Source organism: Rhizophagus irregularis, chromosome 6 (assembly GCF_026210795.1).
Source record: "Rhizophagus irregularis chromosome 6, complete sequence".
In the NCBI taxonomy this organism is placed as follows: domain Eukaryota; kingdom Fungi; phylum Glomeromycota; class Glomeromycetes; order Glomerales; family Glomeraceae; genus Rhizophagus; species Rhizophagus irregularis.
In genome coordinates, this window is record NC_089434.1 from 5,225,602 (window position 1) to 5,240,687 (window position 15,086).

Below are 15,086 nucleotides of genomic sequence, written 5' to 3' on the forward strand. Positions count from 1 at the left end.
TCATTTCGTATTTATTTCATTTCGTGTATTCATTTATTTTATAAATCTTCAATTATAATATATATTTATTTCATTTCATGTATTCATTTATTTTATAAATTTTTCTTTAATAAAATTGATTACGTTGATGCGAGCAAATTTTATTAGCACTTTTTAATTTTTATGATTTATATTGAAATGTTAAAATTGTACGCTTTATCTCTATTATTAGGATGTGCGGGATTTGTCACATTTCATTCATACAACCAAATTTTACGTAATAATGAAATGTTTTTCATACAGGTTTGAGTTTCAAATTCTGTATGGCTTTTAATTTTTTTTTAGAGGTATATCTCCGACTATCCGCACATCATCTATTTTTGGTTATATTCGTAAATTTCTTTTCCTGTTGATGATCGCTAATTAATAATTGATCACAAAATAATCCATAAGCAAGAAAATTCAAGTTTATATAAATTACTTTCAATGATAATAAATAAATTTCTTATTATTTAATAAATAAAGAAAAATAAGTTTTTTGAATTACATGAATTGATGATTGGTGCTTTTCAGCCTTTCAAGTCTAAGTTATCCGTAAATATTATTGAATCCGTAAATATTATTATTATAATTGAAAAAAAAGCCTTACTACTGTGCCTTTTTTCGATTTTTGATTTTTTGATTTTTTGATTTTGATTTTTGATTTTGATTTTTTGATTTTTTTGATTTTTGATTTTTGATTTTTTGATTTTGTTTTTTGATTTTTGATTTTTGATTTTTAAACTTATAAATAAAAAACAAATATTTATTAATACAATATTATTAATACAATTATAATTAAGTAAATAAAAAACAAAAAATGTACTTGAAAAAAAAAAAAATTCAGCCATTTTCTCGAAATTTTTTGCCTCAAATGTTATTGTTTATCGATTAAAGGCTTTTAACGTATTTTGGGCTTAACCTTTCCTTTATTATATGCTGTAGATCATAATTACGTAATCGATTTATATGATATAAATGATAGGCTAACCGCTGAAAAAACAATCAATTGTTGTTTATTTTTTCAAATTGATTTGTTTGTTTGTTTACACGTGAGAAAAAAGAAATAAAAAAAAAATACTTATTTTTTTATTTTTTTTTTTTTGGATTAGTTGGTCAGTGCGTCACTACCATGTTATACTACGCAATGTTTTTTTTTCGGTGTAGTATTTTTATTAAGTATTAAAATTAGTGTTAAATTAGTATTAAATTAGTATTAAATTTTCCACTATTTTTTACTATCCTTCATTTTTTTTCTTTTTTTCCTTAAACTCTTACAAAACAAAACGGAAAAAAAAATAAATTAATTTTCAGTCTTTAGTATAACAAACAAAACTTTACAAACTAAACTTTCACAATCATTAACAAACCTTACAAATATCTTACAATCATAACAATCATAGTAAACCATATAAACCATAAAAACAAACAACTTAATAAGACCATAATAACAAACAAACTTATCAAAGTTTTCTAACTTAACCTCACAAAAACCTCGCCTCATTGTGGCCAAGCCAACCTAGCCGCAGTCGGCGACTTAGCCCATTATTGTCTTACGCCCATTATTATTCCCATTTTATTTATTAAATTATAAAGGATGGAGAAGAGGGAACAGTAGAAATTAGGATGGTCTAAAACTGGACAATGGCCATTCCCCACAAATGACATTTCCCTAATAACTGCGCAAAATGGTATTTGGGCTTTTAAAACGTATAGTTCCGATGGATACATTTGTTGAAGAATTCCACTTCCTCTTATCTAAACAATCTCCCTTATGGCCGGTTATTACTTATTATATCATTTATTAAAAAAAATACCAGTATCCGGTAACACTTTGGTACACTGGATTCATATAAAATCCATTAATCGAAATGGAAGATGTTGATGAGTGGTGTTTGGCACCTTTTTTTAAAGATATAATGGATATTACATTAAAAAGTAGAAGAAGAGGGAGAACTCTATGGCTCCAAAGTTCGTAAATTTACGAAAAGCCAAATCTATTCAGAGACCATGGACTGGTCGGACCACCCCATTAGATGATGCCAATGCTGCGGCTGATATTGTTCATTTGGATTATCATATCCGTATGGCCGATATTGGAAACTTACGACCGATATTGGTGATGAACACTGCTGCGGCCGATATTGGACACCTACGACAGAAAACAAACTATAAGACCATAATAACAAATAAACTAATTATTGTGACCAAGCCAACCTAGCCGCAGTCGGCGACTTAGCCCATTATGGTCTTACGCCCATTATTATTCCCATTTTATTTATTAAATTAATAAAGGATGGAGAAGAGGGAACAGTAGAAATTAGGATGGTTTAAAACCGGACAATGGCCATTCCCCACAAATGACATTTCCCTGATAACTGCGCCAAATGGTATTTGGGCTTTTAAAACATATAATTCCGATGGAAATAATTTATCATTTCACCGGATACATTTGTTGAAGAATTTCACTTCCTCTTGTCTAAACAAGCCCGGTTATTATATTATTTATTTATTAAAAAAAAAATTCAAAATACCAGTATCCGGTATCATTTTGGTACACTAGATTCATATAAAATCCGTTAATCGAAATGGAAGATGTTGATGAGTGGTGTTTGGCACCTTTTTTTAAAGATATACAACCTCGTCTACTGCTACATTATTTGACAAGAATCTTATGAGAGATTTAGTCAAGGAAATGCTTAGGGACAAGGGATTACCTACAATCAGCACTACGTCATCTTTTTTTATGAAAAGTGAAGAAGAAGAGGGGGAACTCTTATGGCTTCAAAACACGTAAATTTACGAAAAGCCAAATCTATTCAGAGACCATGGACTGGTCGGACCACCCCATTAGGTGATGCCAATGCTGCGGCTGATATTGTTCACATTAGATAATCGTATTAGTATGGCCGATATTGGAGTATGAATTTATTATTAGTGAAATAAGAACATAAGAACCTCGCCTCATTGTGGCCAAGCCAGCCTAGCCTATTTTTATAAATTAATGAAGGATGGAGAAGAAGGTACAGTAGAAATTAGGATCATACATAAGCACTTAGCGCCACCATAACTGGTTTAAAACTGGCCAAAGGCCATTCCCCAACATTTTGGCCAAAGGACATTTCCCCTAATAACTGCGCCAAATGGTATTTGGGCTTTTAAACATATAGTTCCGATGGAAATAATATTTGTTGAAGAATTCCACTTCCTCTTATCTAAACAAGCTCCTTTATGGCCGGTTATCAATTATTATATTATTTATTAAAAATACCAGTATCCGGTATCACTCTGGTACACTAGATTCATATAAAATCCATTAATCGAAATGGAAGATGTTGATGAGTGGTGTTTGGCACCTTTTTTTAAAGATATAATGGATATATTACATTAAAAAGTTGAAGAAGAAGAGGGGGAACTCTCATGACTCCAAAACTCGTAAATTTACGAAAATCCAAATTTATTTAGAGATCACGGACTGGTATTACTTTAGACAGTTATGTTGGTAATATTATATTGGCCGATATTGGACACTTACTACCGATATTGGTGATGGCACTGTTGCTGGTGATGGCGCGCTGAGACGTTTTTAAAATTATTATTGATAATAATCATTTTACACAATTTAAACAAGAGAAAATGATCTTATGTGAAATTCAATTACTTTACGTAATTTAAACAAGAGAAGTAAATACATAATAATAATATTGATATCCCGTGGTCTACCCATTATTTTAACAAGAAACCGTGGGAAACTTCAAATTAGGAAAGAGATCAAGTGGATTAAAGACATTCATGAACGTAAAGAAAATCTTGCCGAAATAATTGCTTTTACGTCGGGTACAGATTCTTTTTTATGTTATACTTTATTGTATTGTAATTCTTCAATAATTTACTTTTAATAATAGTAACTCTAATTGAATCACATCATTGCGATTTTGATAAATTCTATCTCCATTTTTTTTTATTATACCCATGTTATACTTTATTGTAATTCTTCAATAATTTACTTTTAATAATAGTAACTCTAATTTAATCACATCATTGCGATTGATAAATTCTATCTCCATTTTTTTTTATTATTATTATACTCAAAGGGAACGATGTATCTTATTTAAAGGAAAAATTACAATATACCAAATAAATAACATCCTACCCGCCTGCAAATATACCCCATGAATTATCTAATCACTGAACAAATTATAATTTATATATAAAAACTATATAAAGTATAAACTATATGACTAACCTAAACTGCCAAAAGCAATTATTAACCATCACCTTCGTCTTAATTCTACCATTTATTATTTTATTATAAACCTAAAATACCAACGTAATGCCCTCCACCTTTTTGGAGAGATGATACGCTCAAGGGAAGAGGAAATATTTCTTCGCAATAAGAAGCGCTTGTTCTTTCATTTTCGTGAGGGCGAAACTGAATCGTTCCGCTTGAGTGAGTGATTGAATTGTAAAATCTCATCTAGGGATTGGAATCGATTAATCAAAAATCGACAAAACATAGTAAATCGATTCTCGAGAATCGATTCTCAGCAATTTTTTACATATAAGTTAAGTGCTGATTATTTTTGCTGAAATTAGAAACTGATTCAATGTCAGGTTTGTCGTCTATAAGAAAAATCTTGAAAAGATTCGATTTTCGATTCCAATCCCTAATCTCATCTTCCACACTTTTTTCCATATCATCTTACTTCAGTCTAAATACATGTAAACATAAATAAGAACATAATATAATCAAATAAAAATTCTATTAATTTTATTTTATAAAGTTGTGAATTATATTAAATCTTTATTCTGTATCTTTCTTATAATTATTTGAAAATTTTGTGGTGTTGGGTCCCTATGTGGATCATCGTATACTTCGATGTCATCTAAGATACGGGTATTCCTATGATCGACAGTAGTGGGTTTCTTGCAAGGTCCGTTTTTTTGTGCGATCAATTCCCTGAGACACTTCCCATTGTACCATCATCTCGCAACGGGAGGATAATGTCAAATCCATTTTTCCCTATAACGCGTTATAATACAGTGAGTCGAACTCGTCCGAGACTTTTGAAGTGCCCATCAAGATGTCCAGGACGGTGTTGATTATGTTTGTGTTTAGCTCTAAGTTATTATGTAACAATTCTCTGATAAGTGCCCTGAGTTGAGTGAAATAACGCTCTTGATCTCCATTTTTTGAGTATTTGACCTACCGGTAGCGTATTGTTTAGGATCTTGACCATAAAAGCCCAGAGGGCGTTGCGTCTTGAACTAGTACATTTAAAGTGTTGGACTTGTTTGAGTGCATTCCATGTGATTGTCCAATCGAAATCATGGGCTCGGTCAATTAAGCTATCTTGATTACAACTTAGTTGACTCCATTGCGCATCATTTAAAGAACTCATCATAATCTTAACAAACTTCCTAATTTTCTTCTCAATTGGTATGTTCCCAATTATTGGTATAATGATAAATCTTCTGTTCCTTGGTTAAAGCGGTATACATCTTCCACGAAGGGGCATCAAGGCTTCTTTCGCTAAGACATCTACCTTATTCCAATAATCCCCGCTATGTCTCTTAACCTTATGAAGTACCAACCTTAACTTACATTCTGTACCACCCTACATATTTTCTGCAAAATCAAAAATTGTTACTATCTATTATCTGACGAGATTTTTTAAACAAATCGCATTGATGGGCATGGATCGCGGCTTCACTGTCCGTGTATATATTAACGGAGGGAGAGTATGGCAAGCAATATGGCATATAATTCTGCTCTGGTCGATGATGGCCAGTTCTCGATCCTGACTTTCATACTTAATTCTGTAGTGGTTTCTATGAAGGCAGCTCCTTGTAAAACTTCATAAGAGTCCGGATTTCATTTATTGTTGTATTCTTGCTTAAGACTACCATCCGTGTAAAAATTTAAAACTTGTAAATGCGACAGCTGATCTTTGACGGCCGTCGGCTTATGCCCTATTTCAGATGAGCCAAACTATTGATCAACCCATCGATATCTATCTTCAATAAGACATGGGAGTTCCACTAATTATAACTCGTTTTCTTTCTCTATTATATTTAACTTTATAATAAATATAATAAATGATTGGTGTTCATGGTTCATCGATGTCACATGAATTGGTAGAGGTACCGATTGATGGGTGGTGATTGGGTGTATGTGTTAACACGTAATTATTATGACCTATCACCGATATAACTCTAGAAAGTCTGCGTGGAACTAATCGTGTCTGGCTGTTATTCGATTTCTCTAACCAGTATGCGTTACCTTTTTGGGGATCAAATTTACATAAGTTCCATATTTCTACCGTCAGTGTATCAGCGTTGTAAGATCTTTCAATGATTTGGCAAATCTTCATCCCCATAACTAATAGTTTCAATAATAAGTAGACTAGGTAAGATATTTCCTTGATCGTGTCAAAATCATAGTGTATCTATTAGTAAAACTGCTCTTAACGCCATCTGAGGCATCTTAGGAAGCCCAAATATAGGTTTTTCTCTAAAATGAATGGACTAAAAATTGGGAATTGCAATTCAGGTCTTACAAGAGTATAAATTTAGAACCATATGTCCATGCCATCCATAGATATATCCATGATCTAAACTTGATATTTGTAATTCATGTAAAATTAAGTCTAATCAAAAAACTTTGAACAGATAATTTCTATTACGATAATAAGATAGTCCAGTTAAAAAAAAACATTATTAATTAATATTGTACATAACTTTTACCCATATTTACCTAAAAGTCCGTTCCTAAAATCTAAACTCCTTAGTCCTTCCAGTTCCTAAAGAAAAGGTTTTCAAAAAAAATAAAGTTCACAAACGAAAATATAATTATTTTTGAATATCAAATTGTTCCTCCCTATTTTTATAAAAAATTTTTTGGTGATCCCATTGATATATTCCACAGATTATCCGCGGATTATCCATACATTCCATGAATATCTAGTAAATACTCCATACATAAGGGGGGTGAATATTTCAGAAATTCATTGATACCTACCTTTAATTTTTATTAAAGGTTCACTGCGTGTTCGATCATACGATTAATGCTTTCCCTTCAAATTAAACCAACCGTTAGATAATAATGATAATAATACACTGTAAGTATAGCCGTTACATGTTTTTACATCTGTTCAATCTATCTTTCTTATTCTTAAAAAAGACATAATATTGATATATATTTCTCGAATTCGTGCTATTAATGTAAAAGAGGAAGTCTAGATTTCGAAACATTCACTCTCAGAAGATGGATGTAATTTATTTCAAAAAAGAACATTTACCATCCTAAATTTTGGGTACAGGTATATTTATTTGGTTACCTTTTTTTTTTCTTACAAACTCTTAAGATTTTATGCTAAATATCGGTTTTTCTTCATTAAGTAACTTAAATTTATCAAGGCGAATTTTGGAAGTTATTACAACTTTATTATATGCAATTAGTTGAATTGAATTACAAGTTTATTGTCAAAAATGGGTAAAACCGCACCATGCTAAAATTTTGGAAAGTAATTTAAGCGCGACAACTTTTAATCAAGCTCCTATTGCAACAAGAAAACAAGAGCAAAGGTTCCATATTAGTCTATCTTAAAATATATCAGAGTGGAGTCACTGTAGTGTACTTTTCCGACATAAATCCAACATTAGTTCCGTCAGAAAGATTATTCTCAGATTCTAATAAATTTAATCCTCTTCAATATTTATTTGCTAAATACTCTAATTTTATAGTATACTTTATTATTAGTAAGTCACAACTATCTTTTAAAAGAAAAGACAAGTAGACGAGATGATGACATTCGCTCGTCAGAATCAAAATAAAGACATCGAATGTCAATTTATTATTATTAATAGAACATATTATAGAAGACAAGTAGACGAACTAATGACCTTCACCGTCCGTTATGCTACAGAGCTGAAATATATATATTCAAATTAGATTCTTTAAAAGTATATAGAATAAATAAATAAATTTAAAGAAATTAAGACATTGAATGTCAATTATTATTATTATTAGTAGAAAATTTTAAACCCCGGATTCGTACAGTACTTTCAAGATCACTCTCGTTTAGTATTATTCGTTAGGATCATGGAATGGCGTAATGCATTGGATAGGATATCACCGCATAAGATGTGGAAGAGTTTCTTGCCTGCGTTAAAGAGTCTGTTGGATTGTCCGAACCATCATGTAAATGTTTAATTATTCAGTTTTATTAATTGGATTTTTATTAATTATTTGTTTCATCAAATAGAAACTCTGCTTAATACCAAAATGATTTTGATGCTAGTGAATCAGTATAGTAGAGCTTCCATTTGTCGATAAAAAGTTACATTGCACTATCTTCTGTGTAAACCTCGTTTTTAAAGATTTGAAATTCAACATAGTCGAAGCGCTTTTTTCAGAGATCCAGTTCTGAGATCCAGTGTTTGAAAGAGTCCGAATACTATTAAATTAACCACGCTTCGTATCTATAACAGATAATTAAACATAGCAGCTACTGGAAATGTCACAAAAAAAGAAGGCAAATTTTTTTCACTAAAGTTGGCCAAAATTAATTAAATCGTGATAAATTTGCAAATCAATAATTCATAATTCCGGCCAAAATTTTGTTAATTCTGGCCAGATTCATAATGCCGGCCTAAATTTAGTTAAAATGAAAAAATTTAGATTACATATAACATCATATTTATACAGGGCGTCCTTAACGTACAGTAGGGGTGTACAATATTAACGTACAAACTGGCCCGAGTTTAGGAGTTATGCACTTGCACGTGATAGCGTTAACGTTAACTCCGGCCAGTTCGTACATTAATATCGTACACCCCCACTGTACATTAAGGAATCCCATTTATACAATATAATCAGTTTAATTAAAAAAAAAAATTTCAACTTATTGACCACTTCTACAATTTTATTTAAAAAAATATTCATATAATTTTTATTTAAACTTTTAGTAATTTTATTAAACTTTTAATAATACCCTATAAAAAAAAATTTTACTTAAAATATATTTAAAATATATTTAATTTTCTTATTTAATACTTAAAATATACTGAAAATTGAATTTTCGCAAAATTTGAATTAAATTGTATTTAATATATACTTAAAATATATTTAATTTACACTTAAATTTAGCCCATTTCAGTATATTTTAAGAATATTTAAAATAAGAATATTTTAAGTATATTATTATATACTTAAATTATACTTAAATAATATTTAATTTTTGCTTATTTTAAGCATAAAATAAAATTTTAAATATTTTAAGTATAAAATAAAATTTTAAGTCTATTTTAGGTATAAAATAAAAATTTTAAGTTTATTTTAAGTATTATTTTGGATAAAAATATTTTTTATAGGGAATTAGGGAATATAATATAATTATATAATAAAAAGTTTATATAAGTTACTTTTTTTTTACACTTTATTTTTTTTGAATTTTTACATTTTTCTTCATTTTAAAAATTTTCTTTGCAATTTTTTGTTGAAAAATTCAAATTTTTACTTTTTTTAAAAAGAAATATTAAAATAAAAATATATTACTAGAAGTAATATAAAAAATAAAAATTTTAAGAATTAAATAATAACCAAGAAAGTCAAATAAATATATAAAGTAAAAATTTACTAAAAAAAATTAAAAGTTAATTAGATATTTAAAAGTTAGATATTAAATAATCAAAAAATAATAGTAACTTCTTTTAAAATAAATATATTTGTTACATTAAATATATAAAATTAATATCTTATTATTATCTTACTCTTTTTATTTTTATAAAAAAAACCTCAAAGTAATAGTGAAGTTATTTTTAAATATATTAAAACGTATAGTAAAAAAAAGCCAAATAAGTGACTTGTTTATTAATTTATTTATCACAATTATTATAATTTATTAAAATTATAAGTTCTAAAATAATTATACTAATCTTAGTATTATTTAAATAATATTTTAAATTTATGCTAATTTTACTATTAGTTAAATATTTTAATATTTTAGCAATTGAAAATAATTATTATAATAAAAAAGAACAATTTATTTATTCTCATCAATTGCCAAGTAATAAAATTATAAAAAATTTGTGAAAAAATATTAATTAAACAGAAAAAATAAATTTGTATATTATATGAATTACAAAAAGCAATAAATATAAAAGTTACATGAATTTAAAATCAAATAAAAGTAAAGAATAATAAACAAAAAAATATTGATCTAAGCAAAAAAGCTTTTAGAATAAATATAATATTATTATATTATATAATATTTTAAGTGGTAAACTTTTTATATTATTATATTATAATATTTTTAATATGATTGTTATTATTATTTACTAATGATATAGAAGTGATATAATTTGATGTATTATTTTTTTTCTAATAATATGTTATTTATATTTAAAGATTTTAAAAATTCATTAGAAGATAGCTTAAAAAAAATCATCTTAATTATTTTAAGAATTTGAGAAATCAAGAATGGACTAATAATTTTTCCAAAAAATATTATTTTATAGTAATTAATATTAATTATTATTATATTTAAAGATTAATTATTATTATATTAAAATATTTATTTTTTTTATTACTTTTGCAAAGAATAAAAATTTAAAGGAAATTAATATCTTAATAGTAAAATGCCATTTCAAAGGAATTTAATTTACCAGTAGTAAGTGGTAATAAACAAAAAAATTTAAAAGCAGAAACAAGTTGAAGATTATTATTATAAGCTATATGATAATGAAGCCATAATGAAAAATATTACTAAATAAGTTTACTGATAAATTAATGCTTCATTATAATTATATATAGTGGCTGTAGCTGATATTATTTTAAAGCCAAATTATTTTAATATTAAAGTTTTCAAAAGACCTTTAAAATAATAATATAAAAGATTTAAGATATGATTATTTGAATTTTAATATTTTTAAATTTATTAAATTAATATTTTAGAAGCTATTTGATAATAATGAAAGTTTTAATTTTTAAAAAAAAAAGAAAATGCCAGAATTTATAAAGAAGAAGCAAATTATTAAAGATGAAGAAATGGAAGAAATAAAAGTAGAAGAAATATTTAAAAATAATAATAATTATTATTTAATTATTTTCTAGTAATTGGTAATTATTGGTTTAATTTATTTATTATTTTTGTAATTAATATGATTGTATTAACTATTAAATTATTATATATTTTTATAGATCACAATTTATTTTTTAATATATTATATAATATTTTATTTTTTTAAGTTGTAATACCGGCAAGTAAAAATTGATTATATTACTTATATTTAATTCTTTTAATCATTTAAGAAAGATAGCCAGACCTTCATAATTATATACCCTTTAAAACTACATGTATAATTTTTAAAATAATACATTTAAAGAATCTTTTTTATATTTAACTGTTAAATAAAAACTTTATTTAAAAAAAAAATTATATTTTTTTTTGAATAATTAAACAATTTAAATATTATTTATTAATTCACATTATACATGCTATTTAAATTATTTTGAGATACCATAATTATAATTTGGAATGCTGTAATTCATTCAGTTTATATATTATTTACTATGTAAAGTGCCAAAATAATTTGGGATATTATAATTAAATTTGGGATTTTACTTATAATTGTAATAGCCCAAAATAATTTGAACAATATGAATTTGCATTACTATTTGCATTATAAATATTACAAATATCACACTCAAATACAGTCAACTCTCTTTATAGTCACACATTTAGGACAGTCCATATTTGGTGATTATAAAGAGATGTGACTATATAAAAATTTCTTATATTAGTATATTATAATTCCAGCCAAAAATTAACATAATTTTGGCCAAAATTATACTTAAAACTTTATTGTGTCGTAACTTTGCTAATATTAATCGTAAAGAGATGATTTTACTGCTATTCGATTTGTCTTGATGAGACAGTTCTAATGGTATAAAATACATCGAAATCCAATCACTAAATCAATTTCTAAAATTAAAAAATATTAAATGGTTTTTAAGTAGTAACTCTGTCAATATTGATCACAAAGAAATGAGCTTACTACCATTCGATTCAGCGATTCCAACGAGCTATTAATCATCTTTTTACAATCACTAAATTTAGCAAAATGTTAAATGGTGCAGTAAATATAAATCAAGAAATATAATAATGCTGATACTTAACATTTTGTTGAATAACTCATTGGTTAGTGATTGTAAAAGAATAAAACTACCACCATTCAATTCGTCTCAGTGAGACAATTCTAACAAGCTATAATACATCTTTGTACGATTATTGGATGCCAAGTTATTTAATATATTCTTTATATAACTGTGATTATAAACGGTTTTTTTTAATATAAGATTTTTGAGGATAGGTGTGATAGTGACTATAGATAGATTGTGATTATATAGGATAGATTTTAATAATACAGTCGGCTCTCGTTATAGCGAATTTTGATATAACGAATTATTTGGTATAACGAATCTTTAGTGTTGTACCAATTTTAACATATAAAAAAAAATTTGCTATAACAAATATTACTAATCAAATGCTGTATACCGTTTAACGAAGTAAGTCTATAAACTGTACATAATAAAATGACTCTTTTTATACCGAATTTCTTTTTATAACGAACTTTTTTTAATACAACGAAGATATTTTGTATAACATACGTTGTACATAACATAAGAAATCATAATATACCACAATATACCAAAGTTTCATATGTTATACCAGATTTTCCCATTATATCGAAATTCGCTATATTTTATTAACGAATTTTCTTATAACGAAGGCCTGATTGGCCAAACCACCAACTTCGTTATATCGAGAGCCGACTGTAAAGTGTTTTGAACATTCAACTGGTGTGACTATATAGTAGAATGTGACTATAACGGAAGTGACTATAGAGAGAGTTGACTGTATTATGTATTTGGATCAAGATTAATACAATTAATACAAAAAAAGGAATGCATCAACTTACATATAGTTGTATATTTTGATGGATCAAGATTTGTACACAAGGTTGATTAAAATAATGTTTTAAAAACCTATTAAACAATAAAAAATCATATTTTTGAAAAGTTAAATATAAAATATTATTATAAAAATTATTTTATATGTTTTATTTTTTTTTTAGATTTTATAATATTAAATAATATTAATTTTAATACTTTAGTAATAAATAAAAGTCTTGAAATTAAATAGAATAAAAATATAAACCTTTATTTATTAAAATTACTGAGATATTTGTAAATAAACAGAATTTTTTATGAAATTAATTTGTTTTATATTATTTTTCAATTTTATAGCATAATTTTAATACTTTAGTTAAATTAAATAAGTATCAAAAGCTTAAATAAAGTTATTCAGCAGGTACAGAAGTACTCAAATATTAATTTTTATCAAGATATCCTGAATATTTATGGAATAATTAGTATTTTTACAATAATATTAATATTTGAAGTTATTTTTGTTAAAAAGTGGATATTTATTTATTTATTAAATTTAATAAAGTATAAAAGAGTCATTTTTAAATGTTCTTATAATAAAAACAATAAAATTATTTTAATATTTTAAAGAAAATATGGGATTTTTATTTTTTTCTTTTTGTTATTTTTTTTTCTAAAATAAATATTGCTATATAATATAACATAAAAGTGAAAATTTTGGTGTTATTATTCTAGTAATATCAGTATAGTAGTAGGCTTTTATTTTATTATAATATTAATCACTTTACCAATCTTTTGTATATTTAATAAAATAAATAAAATAAAAAAAGAAGTGACATATACTAATAATCAAAATTAAATTAAAAATTTCAAATTAAATCTTGTAATTTTGCATAATTTTTAATTGGGTAATAATTTATTATAGTGATATACATTTTTACTAACTAAATTTTGAAATATTACACAAAACTTAAAAATATGATATTGCTTTCCTTTAAATTAATTGGATCACAAAAAATTTAATAGTACAGATAGCATATATATTTTAATATTTCATATTCTTCTTAAACAACTTGCAGAATAATTTAAATATTGAGAAGGTAATTCAAAAGTTACAAGTATAATGAAATTCCTTGTAAAATGATAATATATTTATTTTATGGTTATTTTTATTTATTTGATATTATTTCACTTAATACAACTGATTTTTTTTTTGTTTTTTTTAAAGTTTTTTTTCATAACAATTAACAATAAATAAAAAGAAAAAGCCAAATGCATTGACCAATATTTTCTATAAAATAAAATAAAAGAGTAAGTTTTATTTTTAGTATATAAAATTCAAAGATTTTTCTTTCTTTAATAAACTAATATATATATCATATTTCTATTTTATTTTAAGATATTTTAAGTTTCATTAGTTTATTACATTAAAAACTTTAAGTAAAGTTTTTCAAGATAAAATAGAAGAATTTTAGTAGAAGTGCTTATTAGTAAGAAATAGTATAATTTATAATTATTATGATATTTTCATTAATTTTTCAGCATATATGCATGATAATCAAATAATTATACATTCATTTAAAAGTTAATAACAGACTTTAATTATTGGGATCAAAAATCATGCAAATTGAATTATTAGATGTAGAAAATTAATGATCAAAATTAAGAATTGATCTTAAATTAAATGAATGTATTTGAGATGTATTTATTCATTATCCAGTAAACCAATTAATGCAATTTTTAATTTATCAGATAGGCCTTATTTTCCTCTTTCAAACAAATGTAAAATCATCCATTCAGCTTACATGTATGTTAATTTTATTTCAAGAATTGTATTTGATTTTAATTTTAGTACATTTATAGCACATTAAGTTCAATTTGCCTCTTAATTTTGATGAAATTTTAAATACAGGTATATCAATTTAACATTTATTAATTCGGATAATATGAGATATAGTCATTATGTATAATTTTAAATTCTTCAAACACTTATGTTTAATAAAATGTATAGTTACATTAATTAAAATATCATTACATATGAAAGTTATTAGTAATAATTCAATTTTAATAAAAATATATCTGATATACAATTATAGAATGAATTTATTGTCAAAAT

The 15,086-nt window shown here is 25.4% G+C and overlaps 1 protein-coding gene across 1 annotated transcript; it reads right to left on the reverse strand.

The window, feature by feature from the left end:
- Positions 1-5,133: 5,133 nt before the first annotated feature.
- On the reverse strand, positions 5,134-5,423 carry OCT59_026775 (uncharacterized protein; the record flags this gene model as incomplete). The annotated part of the gene is made up of 2 exons (XM_066143434.1): positions 5,134-5,139; positions 5,229-5,423. The coding sequence occupies 2 exons, from the start codon at positions 5,421-5,423 to the stop codon at positions 5,134-5,136; spliced, it is 201 nt and encodes a 66-aa protein (XP_065992955.1).
- Between the last annotated feature and the right edge of the window lie 9,663 nt (positions 5,424-15,086).